Source organism: Papio anubis, chromosome 13 (assembly GCF_008728515.1).
Source record: "Papio anubis isolate 15944 chromosome 13, Panubis1.0, whole genome shotgun sequence".
NCBI lineage: Eukaryota > Metazoa > Chordata > Mammalia > Primates > Cercopithecidae > Papio > Papio anubis.
Window position 1 is genome coordinate 63,417,303 of NC_044988.1, and position 25,711 is coordinate 63,443,013.

Consider the following 25,711-nt stretch of genomic DNA (forward strand, 5'->3'; position numbering starts at 1 on the left):
CAGGCTTGAGCCACCGCGCCCGGCCTGGTTGCCCATTATTATGGGTTTTTTTATTATATGCTAAACAAGGGGTGGAATATTTATGCCTCCCCTTTTTAGACTATATAGGCATTCTTGACATTGCCATGGCATTTGTAAACTGTCATGGCACTGTTGGGAGTGTAGCAGTGAGGACGACCAGAGGTCACTCTCATCACCACCTTGGTTTTGGTGGGATTTAGCTGGCTTCTTCACTGCAACCTGTTTTGTCAGTAAGGTCTTTATGATCTGTATCTTGTGCCGACCTTCTATCTCATCCTGTTACTTAGAATGCCTGACTGTCTGACAATGCAGCCCAGTAGGTTTCAGCCTTATTTTACCAAGGCTGTATTCAAGATGGAGATATTTAAACACCTCTGACAGTATTACTATTTATTTATTTATTTATTTATTTATTTTCAGCATCTATGGGCCATAGTACTATTTAATCAAACACTAATTTAGGTTTTTCCGGCTGGGTGCGGTGGTCCACACCTGTAATCCCAGAACTTTGGGAGGCCGAGGTGGGTGGATCACTCGAGGTCAAGAGTCAAGACCAGCCTGGCCAACATGGTGAAACCCCATCTCTACTAAAAATACAAAAATTAGTCTGGCATGGCCAGGTTTGGTGACTCATACCTGTAATCCCAGCATTTTGGGAGGCCGAGGCAGGCGGATCACAAGGTCAGGAGATCGAGACCATCCTGGCTAACATGGTGAAACCCCGTCTCTACTAAAAATACAAAAAATTAGCCTGGCGTGGTGGCGGGCACCTGTAGTCCCAGCTACTCGGGAGGCTGAGACAGGAGAATGGCGTGAACCTGGGAGGTGGAGCTGGCAGTGAGCCAAGATTGCGCCACACTGCACTCTAGCTTGGGCGACAGAGCGAGACTCCATCTCAAAAAAAAAAAAAAAAAAAAAATTAGCCAGGCGTGGTAGTGCAGGCTTGTAATCCCAGCTACTTGGGAGACTGAGGTGGGAGGATCACTTGAACCCAGGAGGTGGAGGTTACAGTGAGCCAAGATGGTGCCACTGCACTCCAGCCTGGGCAACAAAGCAAGACTCCGTCCCCAAAACATAAATAAAAATAAAAATTTTAGTTTTTTCTGTTAAGGTATTTTATAAGTGTGCTTAACATCTACAATCACTTGACTTTATGTAAAGGAGGTTACCCTCTATAATGTGAGTGAGCCTCATCTGATGAAGGAATTAAAGGCAAAAACTGGGGTTTACCAAAGAGGAAGAAATCCTGCCTCAAGACTCTAAAAGTCCTACCTGAGTTTCCTGAGATGTATATTTTAATCTCTCTATGTAGACTTTATATATGTATATATAAATATATCTCTTTCTCTCTATATAGATAGATGATTTCTATTGGTTCTGTCTCTCTAAAGAGACATATATCATCCCTGCACTGAATGTTGTTTACAGGAAGTTGCAGTCTTCACATTTTTTGAAAAAACAATTCACGCACAAAGTTGTTTTATAAAACCTTAAGTAGCCAAAAGGATATAGAGTGAAAATTGAGTCTCCCTTCTACCCCTAGTGTTCTGCCTCCCAATTACTTAGTTACTTTACTGTTACTAATTTGTTATAAATCCTTCCAAACATGAATATAACTAGAACACCGAATAAATGGTACCCATAAGAACCAATCATAAAAGCACTTTATTTTTGTCTCTTGTTTTTTGAACCAGACTATTAGTTTCCCTCCTGCCACTGAGAAAAAGCAGACCCCATTTCTACCTTTTCAGTGGAAAATATATGGAATATTCCAGATAAAAGCAGTTATTCAAGTTGAGTGAAAGTGCCCTCTTGCTCTTCCTTCTCCCCTTCACACTTAACTCCAGCCTCTGAGAAACCTCCCCTTTCAAAACTCCTTTTGAAAACCCCTGCTTTACATTATTTTCTTGAGTAAGGAAGGAAAGTGACAGGTATTGCCTTTTATTGTAGATAAGAAAAGCTAGAAAACTGGGAGTGAATCATTTGTTTTAGGTATAAATGATTTAGGATTCCAAGCTAAGAAACAGAACTGAGTTTTCCAAACTTCCTGTTAGAGTTTTTTTGTTGTTGTTTGTTTATTTTTTTATCTCACCCTTGCTCCTGATTTTAAAACCAGTAACACTTGTTTAAAGGAAAGTACAACACTTGGTGAAAGAGTCTCACTGTGTCAACCAGGCTGGAGTGCAGTGGCTCGATTTCGGCTCACTGCAACCTCCACATTCTGGGTGCAAGTGATTCTCCTGCTTCAGCCTCCCGAGTAGCTGGAATTACAGGCATGTGTTACCATGCTCGGCTAATTTTTGTATTTTTAGTAGAGACAGGGTTTCACCATGTTGGCCAGGCTGGTCTCAAACTCCTGACCTCGGGTCATCCACCTGCCTCGGTCTCCCAAAGTGCTGGGATTACAGGAATGAGCCACCACCACACCCAGCCAACAAACATTGTTAACTACCTACTATGTGCAAAATAGTTAAGACTAGCTCAGTAAACATTCAGTCATTTTTATAGACCGAAAGAAATAGAAGATAAGCCATCCCAAAGGATCAGTATTATGATACCTAATAAGGAGTTTACTTTGTGAGACTGAGAAGTTACAAGTGCCAGAAGGACATGGTGTGACCTCCAATATTTGTTCAGACCCAAGTGAAAACTCTAGACAGAGGGGTATTTATAGCACACAGTTACTTTATAAAGCCTGCCTTATAGACTGAGAACTCCTGAGGGAGACTGTGAGGTTGGAAATAGAAAAAGGTGGTAGCTAAGAAACTAGTGTTTTGAAGATTCCTCGCTATTCCATTTTGTGTTTAAATATTATTTTATATTCATCTTCAGCTCTTTGCTTTAAACTATTTGAAACCAAAGCTAAGTTTATTGAAAAGTTATCAGGGGGTCCATGAACCACTTTGGGAAGGAGAAAGTTGTAAATGAGTATTTTGAGACTCACTCATTTTCCTTCAGTAGAGGAAACAGAAAAAAAAAAAAAAACCTACAATAAAAGAATTTGGCAAATTCTCAAAAGTTGGGAACCAGAAGTAATAAACTGAAGGAGATCTAGTCATCTAAATGGCATCATAGAGTAGTAGCTGTTTGAACATCTTCCCACCACTCCCAGAATTTTAAAGTTCCTAAGTTTAGAAGGTTTTCCTAGAGTGTTTTGCTGTGAAAAAGACATTGTAGTTGAAATGAGGAGGGGACAAGACAGGGAGTTTAACTGAGAAGTGTCCTGTGGAGTGCTGGTAGTTTTGGGACTGTGCCTTTTAAATGCATTTTGGGATAAGACTTGCTTTCTATCCACCCCCCCCCCCCCCCCCCCCCCCGCTTTTTTTTTTTTTTTTTGTATATGTTCTTCCATAGCATTAGGAAGAAAAAAAAAAACCTTTTGTTTTCTTCTGTAATTGTTAGCTTTGCTGAGATTCATGTGCTGGGAATCAGGTTGGGGAACCTTGATTTCTGGAATAACTGGGGATTTGTGCATTGGGTGTAATAGCTAATTCAGAGAAACTCAGACAGAGTAGATTAGAAGTTTTTGTAATTTTATACAACAGTTTGGGGAAAATGTAGCTTTTATTTTAGGGAATGATAGGCATATCTGCTTCTGTGAGAGCCCTTTCCTCAGGTTCTCAAAAGCATTTAAGTCAACCAGGATTCTGTTCATGTGTAATCTCCTCTGATATTTCTTGTTCTGTTTGTTGTTGTTGCTATTAAAAGACAGGGTCTCACTCTGTTGCCCAGGCTGGAGTGCAGTAGTGTCTTCATTAGCTCACTGTAAGCTCAAACTCCTGGGCTCAAGTGATCCTCCCACGTCAGCCTCCCAAGTAGCTGGGACTACAGGCGTGAGCCACCATGCTTGGCTAATTTAAAAGATATATATAGAGAGATGGGGGTCTCACTACATTGCCCAAGCTGGTCTTGAACTCCTGGCCTCAAGCAGTCCTTCCACCCCAGCCTCCCAGAGTGTTGGAATTACAGGCATGAGGCACTGTGCCTGGCCCTGTGCTGGTTTTTTTGTTGATGAGATGTTTTTCTCCAGAAGGCAGATTTATTCATTGAGTGTTCATTATGACTTCTTTGAACACAGTCTAGGTTATTTTAGTCCTAAGAGTCTGGCTATGCTGGTGTCACAGTTATGTCATTTCTATGTTTCATTGTGTTTGCTATATTTTATGTGGTTTTCAGACTGAGCTAAATATAAACAAAGACTTGTGATTAAAGTCTGCCCCCAATACAAAATATTAAGTATTTTATGCTTAATATATTCACCAGCCTTTTGTGTACAAGTAAGTGTGGTGGATGCAGGATGCTGGCAGCACAGAATCACAACTGTGGCTTAGGGGAACTTGAAGTCGGTTTGTAGTATAATGCCAACGGGAAGACTGTAGGCTAATAGGTCAGCATCCTATTCCCAACCCCTAGTTTCAGCCATCTATGTTATGCAATTTCATCTACAGTTTAGGAAGCTTGGAGACTATCAACTCAAGGTTGGACAGGTTATTTCTACCTTTGGATTCTCCTGTCTAAGTGAAAGAACTTTAGTTTCTTTTTTTTTTTTTTTTTTTTTTTGAGACGGAGTCTTGCTCTGCCGCCCAGGCTGGAGTACAGTGGCCGGATCTCAGCTCACTGCAAGCTCCGCCTCCTGGGTTCACGCCATTCTCCTGCCTCAGCCTCCCGAGTAGCTGGGACTACAGGCGCCCGCCACTGCGCCCGGCTAATTTTTTGTATTTTTAGTAGAGACGGGGTTTCACCGTGATAGCCAGGATGGTCTCGATCTGCTGACCTCGTGATGCGCCCGTCTCGGCCTCCCAAAGTGCTGGGATTACAGGCTTGAGCCACCGCGCCCGGCCAAGAACTTTAGTTTCTACAACTGTGTCTTATAGAGGCTAGTGCTATTCCTTAAATTCTGTTTGGCACCTCTTTTATTACTCTTAGGTTTTTCAACATGCTTTTTAACATGTCATGATTGTGTCCCCAGATATTTAGTAATTACAAAGGGAAAAAATAGTAAGTTTACAGCAGAAAGTCTGGAAGGCACTATCTTAGCCGAGTGATCTAGATTCACACCACCAAGAATACATAGCAACAGCATGTTTCCTCATGATATCATGCACTGAGAAGGGCACATCACGCAAATCCAAGTTTAGGCATATTCTACAGAAAAACTGGCCAGTTCCCTTCAAAAGTATCAAGGTCATAAAAAGCAAGGAAAGAATGAGGAACAGTAACAGGTTGGAGGAGATTAAAGGGACATAACAACTAAATGCAATATGGGATCCTGGGTTGGTTCTTGGAACAAAAAAAGATAATTGTGGGAAAAAATGGTAAAATATTAAATTCTTTTTTTTTTTTTTTTGAGACAGAGTCTTACTGTGTCGCCCAGGCTGGAGTGCAGTAGTAGTTCAATCTCGGCTCACTGCAGCCCCGCCTCCCTGGCTCACACCATTCTCCTGCCTCAGCCTCCTGAGTAGCTGGGACTACAGGTGCCTGCCACCATGCCCAGCTAGTTTTTTTGTATTTTTAGTAGAGACGGGGTTTCACTGTGTTAGCCAGGATGGTCTCGCTCTCCTGACGTTGTGATCCGCCCACCTCGGCCTCCCAAAATGCTGGGATTACAGGCATGAGCCACTGCACTCGGCCCAAAATATTAAATTCGATACGGTAGTTAATAGTAGTATGCCAAGGTTAAATTGTTTGTTAATTATTCTATGGTTTGTGAGATACTAATATAAGGATAAAGTATGGGTGAAAGGTATATAGAAATTCTTTGTATTATTTTTGCAATTCTCTGTAAATTTAAAATCTCCAAACGTTTTTTAAAATTTAGTGCCCCAAATTGGACATACTATTTCAGTAAAGATTATGTTGAAAATTACTCTCCTGAATAAGATAGGAAGAGTATTTTCCTATAGTTGGTGAATTCACTTAATTTTTTTCAGCTTTTTATTATTATATATTGAATAGATATAAGGTTTACAACAAATGTGTAGTTGTAAAGAGTTAGCAATAACAGAAGCACAAGTATAGCCTGAAGCTCCCAGTATTCTCTATCTTATCTCTTTCCCTCTCTCTAACCTCTGTCCTGAATTTTCTATTTTTTATTTTCTTACTTTTATTTATAGGTTTACCTTGATCTTTAACTTTATGTATGTAAATGATATAATACTGTATGTCGTCTTCTGTAGATTTTTTCCCTAAATATTATACTCCTGAGATTTATCAATGTTGATGTCATTCACTCATTTTCACTGCTGTAGAGCTTTCCATTGTATGACCATACTAGAAGATACTTACTGATCCTATTGTTAATAACCATTTGTTGGTTTTCAGTTTTGCTGTTATAAGCAGTGCTATTTCATACATCCTTGTGCATGACATGTTATAAGAGTTTCATTAGGATATACACCTAAAAATGGACATGGTAAGATATGGAGTACATGCTTGATCAACCTTTTAGATAAGGCCAAATTGTTTTCTAAAGTGGTTGTCCAACTTTTAATACGACCACCAATATATAGATGTTCTAGTGGTTCAATTTTTTCTGTAACACAATATTATTAGACTTTAAATTGTTTTACTAATATGGTGGGTATGTAAGTTAAAATATTTAACCATTGCTATTTATTGATTGACTACTTTGTGCCAAGCACTGTGGCAGGCAATTTCATCCATTAATTAATTTCTCTCACAACTCTTCTATCTTAGCCCCATAATGAAGACTAATGCTATACTTCATTCTAAATACGTGAGTACCCCTAAACCTCTTTCTGACAAATTTATTAACTGGCCTTTCTCTACCCTGTATCTAAGTTATTTACTTTTAAAAATTATTTTAGAAGAAATCTGAGACAGAAAGTTGTTAATAATTTGTCCCAAGTCACATTGTTGTTAATTAGTAGCAGACTTTCAACTAAAACCCAATTTTCTGGCTCCTAGTCCACTTTTTATAATTTAACTTTTTAGAACAATTTGTGAATCAAGCAGCCCTCTGAACTAGAATAGGTTCAAAGAGACCCTCTAATCTGTTTTTTGCTGCATCTCTTCCCTTCTTCCTTCTACACCTCAGTTCTTCCTCCTTTCCTTTCACATTCTTCCATGCTTTCTCTGAGTTTAACAGCTTAAATATACTTTCCAGTTGGCTGCCATGTGACATGATGTGTGTGCAGAAAACGTCACAAGATTGATAAGCACCTGGTTCCAACTGGAACAGTCATTACTCAGGCCCCTAGTTGGCTGGTATGTGCCTTATACCCATTTCACATTTCAAGGTGTGCTGCTTATAGGGATTTGGCCAGACTACCCTCTCAAAGCTGTTAGTGGCCCTGAAGGGGTGGGAGAGCCTCCAGAACTTCAGGCCATCCCATCCTTGGCTTTCCTTTTTCAGCAGTGGTAGGAACCCCAGCTCTGGGAGTACAGGCAACTGGGAGTAGGTCTGGGTGCCCAGAAAATGGTGATATTGGAACTGCTAACATTGTTTAGGAGAACACAGATTCTGTGGATAGAAGAGACAGACCTGAAGTAGGGGTACAAAATTTGTAGCCCACAGACTCACAAGTAAATTTTGTTTGGCCTGCACAGTATTTAATTTTCTTTAAAAAAAATCTGGATACTTTTATAGGAAGCATTTGTTTACCAATTTGTCACAATGCCCAGTACTTCATTTCCTGTAGTTTTATATCTAACTGCTGTTAACTTTCTAGCTTCTAAAGGTTTAGGATGCAACTCTGCCTAGATTCCTGAAATTCGAATTGTATTCATAATGAGGTCACTTGAGACTCACTGAGGGCAGAACTAGAAGATGTATTATCTTTCCAAAGTGATCACAATTGTCAAGGTTATTTTTTTTTCTAGCTGTTGAATATATCATGGCTGGGAACACCATTTTACTTCGACTTTACACCTCTCTCAAGATGATGACTTTCCCCCCTATGTTGGGATGTGTGGGATAATGGAGGTGAAAATACCTATAAAGTTTTCTAGTCTTGACTCATCTGTACTTTAGGGGACCTGAAATAAATTGATTAAAATACATATACTTTATTGGCCTTTTCTGAGTTGGGTTAAGAATGGAGAGAAAAACAGGAGACAAAGAAGGATATGTCTGTATAGCAAATCATGGAGTTTCATAAAGTATAATTTTTCCAAGTATTAAAAAATTTGACTTTTATATAAATACGAAATGAATAGGTCTCAAATATTTTATTTAATTTATTAATTAATGAGGTAACCAGTAAGATATTAAGATAAGTTCAAATGAAAAATTAAGAGCTAAGTATTTATAGGCAATTTAATAAAGGAATGTTAAAATATGATTTCTGAATTATATACAAAACTAATTAATGTCCTAAAGTGCAATAAGTCATAAACTTTGGAGTCATCTTTTCCACCAGACATAAAACATTCTTATCACTACTAGATAAAAATCTATAAGTTAACCTCTGCCCTAACCAGTTATAAAATAGTCCAGTCAATAGAAAACTAATCAAAGATATAAACCCAAAACTGTACTAAAAGATCACCCAATAATTTCTTTCACCTGTTTCTAGGTTTCAGATGATTTTTCTGACAACTGTAGTCATCAGCTTCAACTCGGTTGTCAGGAAATGAAATCTGTTTCCCAAGCTTTGAAACTATAACTTTATGATGAAGATAAATAAAGTGAATTCCAAATTACCATATGTGTCTTAGAGATAGATCATTTTGGACTTCAGGGATCAAGTTCCAAGTTTCTTAAGAATGTGTTTGAATGACACAGTATCAGCATGAGAAATTCTCATATTCTGAATCTTTATTTCCTTTATAGAAATTCCATGGAATTATAGTTGGTCTACTCTGCAATGTCTCTATTTGAAAGCCAAAGTGAGGACAGACAAGATGAACATAGGTAAACTCAGGAAAATGTATCTGAGTATGTCATTGTCATTACCTTTGAAGAGAGTGTGTGTGTGTGTGTGTGTGTGTGTGTGTGTACATGCACATATGACAGATCAACCTGCCAATTAGATTGTTAACCTACCAAACAACTGATCAGGAAAGGAAATATATTTTTCAAAAGTAAATACTTTGTACTTACAAGTATAAGCTCCACTGTTTTATCATCTGAAAATCCTAATTTGAGTGCTCTCTTAACTTTTATATTTGGAAATTCACCAGTAAAGCTTGTGTACCTTTCCTTCTCTCCCCCATTCTTCATAACTGCCTCCTGCTAAAAAGAGGTGATCAGTGTGAAAAAAGGCTGTTGAGGCAGATGAGGTCCTCCTTTACAACCTTTTTGTGGACAGAACAAATGGATCTGTCTCTGTAAGGGAGGATTTCCATACCACTTCTGTGCTTTCCTTTGGTGAATCAAGATCCTAAAGGGAGGCCAGGTGTAGTGTCTCACACCTATGATCCCAGCACTGTGGGAGTCCAAGGCCAGCAGATCACTTGAGGCCAGGAGTTCAAGACCAGCTTGGCCAACATGGCAAAACCTGTCTCTACTAAAAATAAAATAAATAAATAAATAAATTAGCCAGGCATGGTGGTGCATGCCTGTAGTCCCAGCTACTTGGGAGGTTGAGGGACAAGAATCATGTGAGCCTGGGAGGTGGTGGTTGCAGTGAGCCAAGATTGTGCTATTGCAGTCCAACCTGGGTGACAGAGGGAAACTCTATCTTAAAAAAAAAAAAAAAAAAATCCTAAAGGGAGCAGGAGTAATCACACTCCAGCCATCTTCCATTCTGAAAGAATGGAACTGCCTGTTTTGTAAGAACAACAACAACAAATTATTTCTAACATGAAATTTTGAAAAAGAAAGATTTAGATTTAGGCTTCCTTTTGAGGAATGGAGAAGGTGCAGAATGAAATCAGTTCACTGATTAAAGGTCACAGTGTACTTTCTTTCTTTCTTTTTTTTTTTTTTCCTTAAGACAGAGTCTTGCTCTGTTGCCCAGGCTGGAGTACAGTGGCGTGATCTCGGCTCACTGCAAGCTCCACCTCCCAGGTTCACACCATTCTCCTGCCTCAGCCTCCCGAGTAGCTGGGACTACAGGTGCCCACCATGCCCGGCTAATTTTTTGTATTTTTTTTTAGTAGAGACGGGGTTTCATAAAAATGTTAGCCAGGCTGGTCTCGATCTGACCTCATGATCTGCCCACCTCAGCCTCCCAAAGTGCTGAGATTACAGGCGAGTGTACTTTCTTTACTTGCTGTCATTGGGCAATTGTACAATTTCTTCATGGAAGAAACCCATGTCAAGGACATTGGCCCTAGTTCCAGAAGGAGAAAGTCAGGAAGCTTCCATCCAAAGGAGAACCAGGGAGTCCTCTGCTACCCTCAGGAGAGCTAAAGAGCTGAAGAACCCAAAAGATAATCAACTGCTCTGCGTATTCTTATGAACAGAAAATATGGAGAGCAGAATACTTTAGGAAGTGGTAAGTTCCAGGCAAATGAAAAATGTAATAATCATCGATAAAGACTAATCAATTCATTCGACAAATATTTATTGATTACTAAATAAGTGCCAGCCACTGTGCTAGGTATGGCAATACAATGGCAACAAAACTAGACAGAATGGAAACTTATTAATTACTTAACAGCATATTTAATAGCACCAATAAATATCAAATATCTGCCATAAATGCAGTGAAATAAATACCATATGGGAAGCATAGTAGTCAAGAGCATGAATTCTGGAGTCATACTGTGTAGGTCTGAATCCTAGCTCCACCACTTACCACATTATCTTGGGCAAATCTCTTAATTTCTCCGTGCTACAGTTCCTCTTCTATAAAATGGGGATAATAATATAAGTGCTACCACATAAGGTTGCTGTAAGGATTAAATTAGGTAATATTTATAAAGCATTTAGGACCGTATCTGCCACATGATAAACACTGGTAAATGTGTAAAAACTAATCTATAAGAGCTTGACACTTTCAATCAGAAAGATAATTAAGAACATTTATAAATGTGTGTTATTTCAAAAGCCAAACATTTTACCAAGGAAAAAGAATTGAAACCAGTTTTCCTGGCATAAATCACTATAGGTAGGCTAGGACTACATATTGCAGATAGAGTTACTGCTTCTGTCATTTTGAGCAGTGAGCAATTAATACTGGTTTACCCAAGATTTTGGCCTGTTGCCCTGAATTTACAAAACAACAGTGCTAAACCCAATAATTTGGCAGGTAACACTATTTTGAATATTCAGAATCTTCAGGCCTATTCTGGTTGGAAATTTTACAGTACATAAATACTGGCCAGTTCTAACATCTTGCTTGTCTACCCTCTCCTTTCTGTTTTCTTTTCTTTTCTTTTTTTTTTTTTTTTTTTTTTTTTGAGACAGTCTAGCTCTGTTGCCTAAGCTGGAGTGGAGTGGCACGATCTCAGCTCACTGCAACCTCCGCCTCCCGGTTCAAGTGATTCTTATGCCTCAGCCTCCCAAGTAGCTGGGATTACAGGCACACACCACCATGCCCAGCATTTTTATGTTTTTAGTAGAGACGGGGTTTCACCATATTGGCCAGGCCGGTCTTGAACTCCTGACCTCAAATGGTCCACTCGCCTTGGCCTCCCAAAATTCTGGGATTACAAGCATGAGCCACCATGCCGGGCCTCTCCTTTCTATTTTCTATCACTTCTTAGTTCAGCCTTTCATCATTTTAAGTGTTGACTATTACAGCCATCTTTTAAGTGGTCTTTCTGTCTGCACTCTGTTCCCCTATAAATCTATCATATTAATGTTTCTGAAATTCCAGTTTATCACGTTTTCCCCTGCTCAAAATCTTTCTAGGATTCTCTGAGATAAAATTTAATATCATTATCCTAATGTTAAAGTCCTGACTTGAAGTTCTTGTTTTCTGCCTCCTTCAGATTTTCATACTTACTGTACTATCATAGAACTTGTCTAGTCTCAATGCCAAGCCTTTCATTAAGTCCTTTTTCCTGCTTACAAAACTGTCCCCTGCATCTCTACCTAATTAACCTGTGTTCATCTCTTGAGTTTAGTGCAAGTCCTTCTCCATGAAGCCCTTTCCAACAATTCTGCCCTGCCCCCTTTATCTCTCCTTCCTGAATTCCTGTAATGTTTGGGTTCTACAGTTTTTGTTTGTTTGAGACAGAGTTTCTCTCTATCACCCAGGCTAGAGTGAAGTGGTGTGACCCTGGCTCATTGCAACTTGAGGCTCATTGCTTGAGCCTCCTGGGCTCAAGTGATCCTCCCACCTTAGCCTCCCAAGTAGCTGGGGCTAAAGGCACATGCCACCACACCCAGCTAATTTTTGTACTTTTTCTGGACTTGACATATAAATAGAATCATATAAAATGTGGCCTTTTGTTACTGGCTTCCTTCACTTATGTTTTCAAGGTCCATCCTTATTGTAGCATGTATCCTTTTTATGGCAGAATACTATTCCAGTGTTTGGATATACCACAGTTTGTTTATCTCTTCATCAGGTGATAGGCATTTGAATTGTTTCCATTTTTGGGGTATTATGAATAATGTTGTGGTAAACATATGTGTACAAGTTTTTGTGTGGACATATAATTTTAATTATCTTGGGTCTCTGCCATTCATTTAACATCTTATGTACACCCTGCCTTGACATGCTTTTCTGTTTTACATCTGTATTGTGTGATTCCGCTAGATTGTCTGCCTAGCATAGTGCCTACAGAGTTCTCTCTGTCCTAGAGAGTTTGCAAGACTGTCCCATTATTGTATTTCTCCTTTCCCTTTCCTTTACCTTCCACACACTTCTGCAAATACCATCTTCACCACCAACACCACAAAACAACAATAAAAAGTATCAACAATTATTGAGAGGTAACTAAATAATACTAGGTAGTAATTCAAAAGATTGGAGTAAATCTATATGTATTGACATGGGAAGATGACCAATACATAGTGTAAAAAGAAAAAGGTAACTTGCAGAGCAATACATTTAGTAGGATCTCATTAAAAATATATATAGAGAGAGAGATGTGTGTATATACATAAATATTTGTATATAAAATCCTTGAAATGGAAGGGACCCAAAGGATATACACCAATCTATTTAGAGTGGTTTCCTTAGGAAAAGAAGGAGTGGAAGGCACAGGAAAGGAAACTTTAAATTTTTTCTGTATATATTTTTGCTTTTGAATCTTTTAGAGTGAAAATGTATTTTTATATTACTTTGGGTAATTCTTAAAATTAATAAAAAGAAAAAAGTGTAATCACAAATGGAAAATAACTAAGAGAAACTAAAAAGAAAGGACAGAAAAGGAAAAACAGAAAAAGAACTCCAGGAAGGAAGAGGGCATAGATATTGTGGCATGTAGAGAGGAAAGTTCATCGGAATCTTAGTAACAGAATACTTTACAAAAGAGCATTTAAATAAGCACAGAAGTAGACATTTAGGTTGCACAACTCTGTGAACATACTAAAAACCACTAATTTTTACACTTTCAATAGGTGAATTGTATGGTTTATAAATTTTATCTCATAAAGTTGCTTAGAAAAGACAGATCAAAAGTTCCCAGTGGCCGGGTGCGGTGGCTCACGCCTGTAATCCCAGCACTTTGGGAAGACAAGGTGGGTAGATCACTTGAGGTCAGGAGTTCATGACCAGACTAGCCAACATGGTGAAACCCTGTCTCTAGTAAAAATACAAAAATTAGCCAGGCGTGGTGGCAGGCGCTTGTAATCCCAGCTTCTTGGGAGGCTGAGGCAGGAGAATCGCTTGAACCCAGGAGACAGAGGTTGCAGTGAGCCGTGATCATGTCACTGCATAAACAAATAACTTTTTAGTATGTGTGTCCCATCTGATATTTGGAATATACCTATCTTGTATCTGAATGTTTTATTTGCTAAATCTGGCAGCCCTAAACAGAAGGGGTTAAGGTTTGAATCTTTTAGATTTAAATTGCTTTTTTAGCATCACCAAGGCATTTTGTTTCTGATGGCTTTTCATATAACTCCCAAACCTTTGTCTCCTATCCCAGGAAAGGTTTTATGATTGAGAAGCACTGAAAGTAATGTCCAGCAGTTCAGTCAAACAAGACTGACTTTACCTTTACTGCATTGATGAGAAATCATTGGTCCCAGATTCCAAATGTGGTCAGAGTAGAAAAGCACAACTCCCAATTTCCATCTGCCTGGATGTTCCTGTCAGCTTCTGCCCTACAAAAAGGGAGAAGCCAAAGGTCTGTAAGGGGAGTAGGGAATAAGGCCTTTGGTTTTTGAGCATGTCCTAAATTGTGCCAGCCAAACCAGCCTTCTATGGACCCTAGTTAATAAATTGGAAAATTTTTTTGCTTTTATGGTTATTTTGATTTTCTTTAGGCTCTGATCTTTTGAACAATTTTAGACTTGTTTTTGCTTAACTCAGAAGAATTAATGAAGCTGTAGGGGATGGTCAGACTTAGAGGTGCAGGAGATCAGTGGCAGCTCAGGAGCTGGACTTTTCATGACACTCCAGACTTGAGTGAGCTTCCTCTCAAAGCTCTTCTTAACACTGCACTCTGCACACCCTCTTCAGCCATGCTGAATATCCTCTGGTTTGCTGACCTTTGCATAGAAGTGTCAACAAACCATTAGCCTTAGCTGAGGCTCCTCTTTGAGTCCAGCTGTTTTGTGATTATATAGATCTTCCCATAAGAAGGAGGTGATTGTCCTCTATTGGAGGAATTTGGACAGCAATCTGACCCCCAATTTAGCAGAACATGTTTCTAAGCATTTTTCACTTGTGTGCTTGTTCATTCAATAAGTCTTTATTAAATCCAGAGCCTAATGCTGAGCCAAGCAGTAGGCTACAGAAATTTAAAGAAAAGAAAAAATATGGTCTGTACATTTTTTTTTAATTGACTTGAAATTGTATATATTTATTGTGTACAACATGATGTTTTGAAATATATGCATACCTTCTACAATGGTTATATCAAGCTAATTAACATATGCAGTACCTCACATAGTATCTCCGCAGGGAAGGCTTATGACCTGGGGCAATTTTTAGTTCTGAGCACGATGGCCTGGACCTTAGCTTGCTGCTGCTAGTGGATTACTAGGAGTGTCAGATCTGTCTTGTCATGTTAATGGGAGCTGGGTGGGGCTTACTGCCACCTGCTACTCCTCACTCCTTGTGCAAACTCTTCTGTACAGTAGAAACAGCTATGCTTCTCCTTGGAATAATATCCCAGTGGCCAGAGAGCTGCCCCTCGAGCTCCACAGGGGCTGCTGTTTGCCCTACATGGGGAGAGCCAGAGCACAGACCTGCCTTATTCAGCCTCCACCTGGCTTTGCCCCTCCACCCGCCCTGGTAGCTTAACACAAAGGACAGAAACTTTTGGGAGCTTTATGACCCTACCCATTGCCTGAGAAACCAGAATACCCTCCCTTGAGAATATAAGGCAAGCACAAATCCCACCACTGCTACCACAGCTGGTGCTCTTTTCCAAGTGCCACCTTGTGGCTAGAGGCCAACATAGTCCATTACAGCACCTCCAGGTAGAATAACACTGTACCCAGGAAGGGGGAAACTTGTGCCTGATCTTAGCTATCACCATTGTCTGCACCACCCTGGCCGACCAGGAGGTCCTGAGTCTGTTTATGTGACCAGGTCATTACTTACTACCACTGGCATTTGAGAAAACCAACACACTAAGGCTATCTATAACCAAGGACTCTCATAGAGTCTATGTCACTTCCCTGCAACGCCCATCAGAGCCAGTGCTAGTACCTGCTTCTGGGAAACTTGAGGACAGGTCACATAACTAGATCCCTTGCAGTCATTCCCTAGTACCTGCCTGGAGTGTGGCAGCCCCGCTAGGTGGCTAGATCCAGAAGAGCAACAGAATTCACAGTAGTCTGGCTCTCAGGGACTCCTGCTTCTAGGGGAAAGGGGAGTATACTACATCAAGGGAATATCCCATGGGACAAAAGACTCTGGATGGCAGGCCCTGAGTCCCAGATCTTTCTGCTGGTGGAAGTTTCTTTCAGCAGAGGCACAGTTGCAGTCCTGGGCTTAGCAGGGAAAGTCTGAAGCTCTACTCCAACATCCAGGCACCAAGCCTGCTGCTGGTGAAGAGTCTGAGAGAAGGGAACTTCTTTTCCCCCTCATCCACCATTGCAGACGCAGCTGGGGCTTCTCCCATGGGAGCTTGGTGTGAGTGCATCTATGCATAGCCTTTCTGGAATACCTCAGGGTGACTGTATCTCCATAGGAGGAGCACTCTCCAGGTTCAGGCTTGCACAAGAGGTAGAGTCACGATTCTTTCTTTCTTGGAACATCAACATTCCTGAAGATGAAAAAAGGTACCTTTCTGATCTGAATAGCTAGAACATGGTCAGGAGTGTGTCTGGGAGGTAGATAGCTTTCCTGCTGGCCTGGCAGGGGAGCTGAGGTGGCTCCCACCCTTCCCCCTGATAAAACCTCAGTGTTTCTCAGTGAGAGCTCCCCCAGCCACCTCTGACAAAGTTAGGACCTCTGCCCACCATTGGGTACTGCATTTACCCACCTGCTTCAGCCACAACTGGTTTCTACACAGGGATACCTCCTCTGCTAGCCCGAAGCCCAGACTGTTCAACCCAGTAAATAAAATACTAGGGAAAAATAAGTAAACAAAAAGGTGTATACCACAGGGGAATGAAATAAGTAAGCTTCAAAAAGACTCTACCGTTCCAACCCCGTGCGAGACAGTAAACTTGCTCATACACTGTGCACATTGTTACTACAAACTAGCATCTGAGAAGGCCGTCATACAAAGACTCCCGATAACCAAGGAGCTTACATAGAATCTTCACCCCTGAAAGCACCAAGAGCTGAATTAGGCTACAGTAAACATTAAAGTCAGATCTTTAAGGGGGTAAAAAGAAATTTTTTAAAAACACAATAAAATAAAAATAAATTCTATAGTAACTAGAAGAAATGGTCTACCCAAAAGAGAAGGAACCAGAAAAATAATTCTGGTAATATGGCAAAACAGGGTTCTATAGCACCCCCGAAAGATTAGCTCTCCAGCGATGGATCCAAACAAAGGTGAAATCATTTTTTTTTTTTTTTTGTGATGAGATCTCCCTCTGTCACCCAAGCTAGAGTGCAGTGGCACGATCCTGGCTCACTGCAACCTCCACCTCCTGGGTTCAAGCGATTCTCCTGTCTCAGCCTCCCCAAGTAGCTGGGACTACAGGTGTGTGCCACCACGTCCAGCTATTTTTTGTGTGTATTTCTAGTAGAGATGAGGTTTCACCATGTTGGCCAGACTGATCTCGAACTCTTGACCTCAGGTGATCCACCCACCTCGGCCTCCCAAAGTGCTGGGATTACAGGCATGAGCCACCACACCCAGCCAAGATGAAATCTTTGAAATACCAGATAAAGAATTCAAATGGTTGATTATTAAACTTTGGTTATTTTCTTGAGTTCAAGGAGATACCAGAGAAAGGTGAAAGCCAACACAAAGAAATTAAAAAAAAAAAAAAATTCAGAATATGAATGAAAAATTTTCTAAAGAGATAGAGATCTTGAAGAATAGCTAATCAGAACTTTCAGAAATGAAAGACATATTTAGGGAATTACAAAATGCAGTGGAAAGATTTAAAAATAGACTGGAACAACTAGAAGAAAGAATTTCAGAGCTTGAAGACAAGGCTTTCAAATTAAGCCAATCAGAAAAAAAAAGAATAAAAATAAATGAATAAAGTCTCCAAAAATATGGAATTATGTAAAATGGCCAAACCTAAGAATAATTGATGTTCCTGAAGGAGAAGAAAAAGTTAAAAGTTTGGAAAACTTATTTGAAGGAATAAATGAGGAAAACTTCTCTGACCTTGCTAGAGATTTAGATATCCAAATACAGGAAGCATAAAAAAATACTGGGAGATTTCTTGCAAAAAGACATCACCAAGCATATAGTAATCAGGCTATCTAAAGTCAATGTGAAGGAAAGAATTCTAAGAGCAGTGAGACAAAACCATCAGTTAACCTGTAAAGGAAAACCCATCAGACTAACAGAAGACTTCTCAGCAGAAACCTTATAAGCCAGAAGGGATTGGGGTCCTATCTTTAGCCTCCTTAAACAGAATAACTGTCAGCCAAGGATTTTGTATCTAGCAAAATTAAGTTTCATAAATGAAGGAAAAATAAAGTCATTTTCAGACAAATGCTGAGGGAATTTGTCACTACCATACCAATCCTACAAGAAATTCTAAAAGAAGTTCTAAATCTTGAAACAAAGCTCGATAGGCAGCAAAATAGAACCTCTTGAAAGCATAAAACTCACAAGGCCTATGAAACAATAACACAATGAAAAATACAAAGTATCTAGGTAACAACATGATAGATGGAACAGTACCTCACATCTCAATATTAATGTTAACTATAAATTGCTTAAATGCTCCACTTAAATGATACAGATTGGCAGAATGGATTAAAAAAATCACAAACCAAGCATCTACTGTCTGTAAGAGATTCACCTAACCTGTAAGGATTTATATAAACTCAAGGTAAAGGGGTGGAAAAAGATACTCCATGCAAATGGAAACCAAAAGCAAGCAGGAGTGGCTATTCTTATCTAAAATAAAATAGACCTTAAAGCAACAACAGTGAAAAAAAGACAAGGTCATTATACAATGATATAAGGCTCAATTACAAGAAGGTATTACAATCCTAAATTTATATGCACCTAACACTGGAGCTCCCAGATTCATAAAACAGTTACCACTAGACTTACTAAATGAGATGGATAGCAACATCATAATAGTGGGGAACTTCAGTATTCCACTGACAGTACTAGAGAGGTCATCAAGACAAAGTCAACAACAACAACAACAAAATGGACTTTAAGTGGCACTCTGGAACAAATGGACCTAACAGATATTTATAAAACGTTCTACCCAAGATATGCACAATATGCATTCTTCTCATCAATATATTTAACATTCTCCAAGATAGACCATATGATAGGCCACAAAACAAGTCTTAATAAATTTATAAACATCAAAATTAGATCAAGTATTTTCTCAGACCACAGTGGAATAAAAGTAGAAATTAACTGCAAAAGAAATGCTCAAAACTATACAAATACATGGAAATTAAACAATCTGCTCCTGAATTGTTTTTGGGTTAACAATGAACTCAAGATGGAAATTTAAAAATTCTTTTAAATGAATGACAATAGTGACACAGATCATTAAAACCTCTGAGATACGGCAAAAAAAAGTGCTAATGGGAAAGTTTATAGTGCTAAATACCTGCATCAAAAAGTTGGAAAGATCACAAGTTGACAATCTAATATCACACCTCAGGGAACTGGAGAAACAAGAACAAACTAAACCCAAAGCTAGCATAAGAAAAGAAATAATAAAGATCAGAGCAGAACTCAATGAAATTGAAACAAAAAAATGCAAAAGATAAATGAAACAGAAAGCTGGTTCTCTGAAAAGATAAACAAAATTGATAGACTATTAGCTAGATCAACCAAGAAAAGAGAGAAAATTCAAATAAATTCAATTAGAAATAAAACTGGAGATACTACAATTGACACCACAGAAATATAAAAGATCAAATTTGAGACTACCAGCAACACCTCTATGCACACAAACTAGAAAATCTAGAGGAAATGGATAAATTCCTGGAAACATACAGCTCTCCTAGATTAAGTCAGGAGGAAATAGGTCCCCTGAACAGACTAATAACAAGCAGTGAGATTGAATGGGTAATTTTAAAAAATTGCTAGCAATAAAAAAGCCCAGGGCCAGATGGATTCTAATGTGAATTCTACCAGACATTAAGAGAAGAATTGGTACCAATTCTACTGAAATATTTCAAAAGATTGAGAAAGAGGTAATCCTCCCTAAAACATTCTATGAAGCCAGTATCACCCTGAAACCAAAACCAGGAAAGGACATTTAAAAAAGAAAAACAAAACTACAGACCAATATCCCTGATAAACATAGATGCAAAAATCCTCAACAAAATACTAGCTAACCAAATCGAACAGCACATCAGAAAGATCAAGTGGGCTGATCAAACCTGCCATAATCAAGTGGGTTTCATCCCAGGGATTCAGGGATGGTTTAACATATGGAAGTCAATAATTGTGACACATCACGTAAACAGAATTAAAAACATATGATTGGCCGGGCACAGTGGCTCACTCCTGTAATATAGCACTTTGGGAGGCTGAGGCTAGTGGATCACAAGGTCAGGAGTTCAAGGCTAGCCTGACCAACATTGTGAAGTCCTGTCTCTACTAAAAATACAAAAATTAGCCAGGCATGGTGGCATGCACCTGTAGTCCCAGCTACTCAGAAGGCTGAGGCAGGAGAATCACTTGAACCTGGGAGACGGAGGTTGTGGTGAGCCACGATCATGCCACTGCACTCCAGCCTGGGCAACAGAGCAAGACTCCGTCTCAAAAAAAAAAAAAAAAAAAAAAAAAAAGTATGATCATCTCAATAGATGCAGAAAAAGCATTTGATAAAATCCAGCATTGCTTTGTGTCAATAAACTAGGTATAGAAGGGGACTTGCCTCAAAATAATAAAACCTATATATAACAAACCCACAGTCAACATCCTGCTGAATGGGAAAAGTTGAAAGTATTCCCCCTGAGAACTCAAACAAGACAAGGATGCCCACTTTCACCATTTCTATTCAACGTAGTCCATTAGGAAGTCCTAGCCAGAGCAATCAGGCAAGAGAAAGAAATAACGGGCATCTCAGTTGGAAAGAGGAAATCAAACTGTCTCTGTTCACTGGAGATATGGTCATATACCTAAAAGACCCTAAAGACTCCTCCAGAAGACTCCTAGATTTAATAAGCAAATTTTGAAAAGTCTCAAGTTACAAAATCAATGTACACAAATCAGTAGCACTACTATACACCAACAAACACCAAGCTAAGACTCGCATCAGGAACACTCAATCTCTTTTAAAACAGCTGCAAAAAATATAAAATACCTAGGAATATATTAACTAAGGAGGTGAACGATCTCTACAAGGAGAACTATAAAACAATGCTGAAAGAAATTATAGATGATAGAAACAAATGGAAACACATCTGATGCTCATGGATTAGAAGAATCAATACTGTGAAAATGACCACAGTGCCCAAAGCAATCTACAGATTCAATGAAAGTCCTATCAAAATGCCAGCATAATTTTTCACAAAATTAGGAAAAACAATTCTACATATGGAACCAAAAAAGACCCTGAATAGCCAAAGCAGTCCATAAGTAAAAAACAAACCTGGAGGCATCACATTACCAGACTTCAAATTATCCTACAAGGCTATAGTTACCAAAACAGCATAGTACTGGTATAAAAGTAGAAACACAGACCAATGGAACGCAATAGAGAACACAGAAATAAAGCCAATTACTTACAACCAACGGATCTTTGACAAAGCATACAAAAACATGAACTGTGGAAAGGACACCCTATTTAATAAATGGTGCTGGGAAAACTGGTTAGCCACGTGTAGAAGAGTGAAGCTAGATCCCAATCTCTCACCATATACAAAAGTCAACTCAAAATGGATCAAGACTTAAATCCAACACCTGAAACCATAAAAATTCTAGAAGATAACCTTGGAAAAACTCTCTTGAACATTGGCCTTGGCAAAGAATTCATGACTAAAACCCAGAAGCTAATGCAACAAAAACAAATAAATGAGACCTAATTAAACTAAAAAGCTTCTGCACAGCAAAAGAAATAATCATCAGAGTAAACAGATAACCTACAGAATGGGGGAAAATATTTGTAAACCCTGCATCCATCAAAGGACTAATATCCAGAATCTACAAGAAACTCAAACAAATCAGCAAGAAAAAAACTAATAATCCCATCAAAAAGTGAGCCAATGACATGAATAGACATTTCTCAAAAGAAGAGATACAAATGTCCAACAAACATGAAAAAAATGCTCAGCATTATTAATCATCAGGGAAATGCAAATTAAAACTGCAATGATATACCACCCTGCTCCTACAAGAATAACCAAAAAACAATAGATATTGGTATGGATATGGTGAAAAGAGAAGGACGTGGTTGTAAGTATTTTTCTAATACACTGCTGGTGGGAATGTAAATTAGTACAATCTCTATGGAAAACAGTATGGAAATTCCTTAAAGAACTAAAAATAGATCTTCCGTTTGATTCAGCAGTCCTACTGCTGGATATCTACTCAAAAGAAAAGAAATAATTATGTGAAAAAGACACATGCACACATGTTTATTGAAGCACAGGTCACAGTTGCAAAGGTACAGAACCAACCTAAGTACGCACCAACCAATGAGTGGATAAAGAAAATGTTGTATATATACACCATGGAATACTACTCAGCCATAAAAAGGAATGAAATAATGTCTTTTGCAGTAACGTGGGTGGAGCTGGAGGACATTATTCTAAGTGAAGTAACTCAGGAATGGAAGACTAGCTACTGTATGTTCTCACTTATAAGTGAGAGCTAAGCTAGGAGTACACAAAGGCATACAAAGTGATAAAATGGACTTTGGAGACTCAGAAGGGGGAGGGTGCAAATGGAGTTAGGGATAAAAAACTACATATTGAGTACGGTGTACATTGCTTGGGTGATGGGTCAACCAAAATCTCAGAATTCACCACTGTATAATGCATCCATGTAGCCAAAATCACTTGTACCTCAAAAGCTACTGAAATATTTTAATGGTTTTTTAATTAACACGAAATTATATATATTTATTGTGTACAACATGTTTTGAAATGCACACACACACACAAAACCCCTTCCAGAATGGTTAAATCAAGCTGATTAACATATACATTACCTCACATAGTTGTCATTTTTATGGTGAGAGCGCTTAAAATCTACTCTGAATTTTTCAAGAATACAATGTATTGTTATTTATTATAGTCACCATGTTGTACAATAGATCTCTGGAACTTATTCTTCCTATCTAACTGAAATTTGTAACCTTTGATCAACATTTCCCAAACTTCTCCCTCATCAGTCTCCCAGGCCCTGGTAACCACCATGCTATCCAGCCATAAAAAAGAGATAAATCCGGTCATTTTGCAACAACATGGATGAATCTGGAGAACATTATGTTAAGTGAATAAACCAGACACAGAAAGACAAATACTGCATGATCTGACTCATATGTGGCATCTAAAAAAGCTGATCTCATGACCTGTACCTATAAGGAGATCTTTGTTTAGTGGGAGAATGCTGGTATTGTAAGTAAGTGTGATAAGTAAGTTAAATATAAACCATGGGATGTAGCTGTGGGTAGACTGAACCAGAAACATGCAATGAAATGGTGGTGAGAAAGCAAATTAGTTACTGCCCTTTCTGCAGGGCCGTGGATACTGGCCTTTTCTGTGATGATTCTCTGCTACATCACTTAGCTATTCTTCTTACCATACATTTTTTTTTAAGAGATGGTGTCTTGCTATGTTGCCCAGACTGGTCTTGAACTCCTGGGCTCAAGCAATCCTCCCCCTTCAGCCTCCCAAAATGCTGGGATTACAGGTGTAAGCCACCATGCCCAGTCATTTTACTATTCCTTACATGGAAATATCTGGTGGTTATGCTCCAGTTATCTCAGAAATGAAGTCTGGAGAGATGAAAAATAAATTTTCATGTATATTCAAGACTTTAAGCCATATGGTTAGCTAAAATCTTCTGATAGCTGTAATGTTTTAGATTGTTATTTGACTACCATAGGATAAATTGTGATCATTTGGAATCTGAGAAATTCCAGTATTCTTAATGCAAACTGACTCTGTATTAGTTCATTCTCAAGCTGCTATAAGGAAATAAATTACCCAGTAATTTATAAAGAAAAGAGGTTTAATTGACTCACAGTTTCCATATGACTGGGAAGACCTCAGGAAACTTACAATCATGGCAGAAGGCACTTCTTGCAGGGCAGCAGGAGAGAGAATGAGTGCAAGCAGGGGAAATGCCAGAGACTTTTAAAACCGTCAGGTCTCATGAGACTCATTCACTATCATGAGAACAGCATGGGGGAAATGACACCTGTGATCCGATTACCTCCACGTGGTCCCACCCTTGACACGTGGGGATTATGGGATTACAATTTAAGATGAGATTTTGGCTGGGATCACAGCCAAATCATAACTGTCTCCAACTAATCTGACCTGAAATTAGCCCTTTATCCTTCCCCTTGCAGCTATCTTCACTTATTTTTAGAGACAGGAAAAGGAAATTTCTATGACACCCATTAAATGACTTGGCTGAAATCACCTAGGCCTGCTAATCTAGAACTACAGTAAGGGGTCATTGTTAAATTTGCCCTGCCAGCACCTGGGTTTAATGGAACTGTGAGTACAGTAGTATGTGGAGAGTAAGCCTTGACTAATCCAGTAGTTAGAGACTTGCACTCCAGAAGATCATCTCATTGTTCTTGCATTAGCTGGAAAATCCCATTTGTGATCAATTCCCCATTGTGAACAAGGAACTATTTGTTCAGAATCTCCTAAGCCTGATTTTCACCTGACTAACTGGTCTTCATTCCTTTTCTGCCCTCCTCCTTCTTTTCCTGGTTACTTATATTTCAGTGTGCTACTTTCTTTTGTTTCATCTTACAGAGCTCATTTTCCATTTTAGTTTCTGCCATTTCCTTGTCTAGGATAATTGCCAATCTTCTGTAGCTTTAACCCCTAAAACCTGAGGTTGTATTACATATATTGCATAAGAGCTAAGTCTTTCACCCTGGCATTTGAGTCAAAACTCTAAGCATTATATCCTTAAACAGAGGCTTCTTCTATTTTGAGACTTCTACTACCTTTTTAACAGGTAGACTGAGAATTCTCCTCACTAGAGTATGGCTTTTGTACACTTCCTTTTCCACTACCTGGATTGGCCTAGTGCATCCACAGAAGGTAGCTGAAAGTTCAAAATCTATTTTGGGCACAGACAACTATATCAGTGATGCATATGGAATCTCCTTGACATATTATAAGATAAATAACAGAATATAACATTTAATATGTACTTTTTTTTTTTTTTGGTTGTTGTTAGAGGCAGGGTCTCCCTCTATCACTCAGGCTGAAGTGCAGTGGCATGATCAAGCTCCCTGCAGCCTCCAACTCCTGGACTCAAGCAATTCTTCCACCTTAGCCTCCCATGTAGCTAGGGCTACAGGTGTGTGGCACCATGCCCAGCTACATTAATTTTTTTTTTTTTTTTTTTGTAGAGACAGGGTCTCGCTACCTTGACCAGGCTGGTCTTGAACTCCTGGCCTCAAGTGAGCCTCCCTCCTTGGCCTCCCAAAGTGTTGGGATTACAGGCATGAGCCATTGCACACAGCCTAATGTGTACTTTTGTGTGGTTCTTATTTTTTATTTATTTTTCATTCGCCTTTCTCAAGTTAAAAATGTGTACTTTCAATTTGTCAGGAATCAGATAGGCGCTTTACATTTATCATCTCATTTAGTCCTATTAGCATATACAGTAGGTTTTACTACCCCATTTTACACATGAAGAAACTAAAGCCAAGAAACGAAAAGTGCCTTGCCCTAGGTCACTTAACAATTTAGTTGCAGAGTCCAGTCTAGAATAGCTAAAATGTCCTGAGCATTTTTAATTATTAGGAATTGTTCTCAAATATTTTGTATGCCTTAACTCATTAATCCTCCCAATAAGCTTATAAGTAGATATTATTGTCATTTCCCTCTTACAGAAGAATAAAATGAGTTACTTTCTCAAGGCTAAGAAATCTGGCTTTCTAGCCCCC

General features: G+C 39.0%; 1 protein-coding gene across 6 annotated transcripts in view; it reads left to right on the plus strand.

Annotated features, from left to right (window-relative positions):
- LOC101001603 (phospholipid-transporting ATPase FetA-like) overlaps positions 1-25,711 on the plus strand; it is a 111,681-nt gene that overhangs the window by 2,483 nt on the left and 83,487 nt on the right. For 4 of the 6 annotated variants that reach the window (XM_009188560.2, XM_009188565.2, XM_009188563.2 and 1 more), the window contains exons 2-3: positions 6,718-6,757; positions 8,816-8,896. In XM_009188560.2, the coding sequence (XP_009186824.1) occupies positions 8,887-8,896 (10 nt within the window). In that variant the 5' untranslated portion in view covers positions 6,718-6,757; positions 8,816-8,886. The remainder of the gene's footprint in view (positions 1-6,717; positions 6,758-8,815; positions 8,897-25,711) is intronic. The other 2 variants (XM_009188562.2, XM_009188564.3) reach the window with 1 other exon arrangement.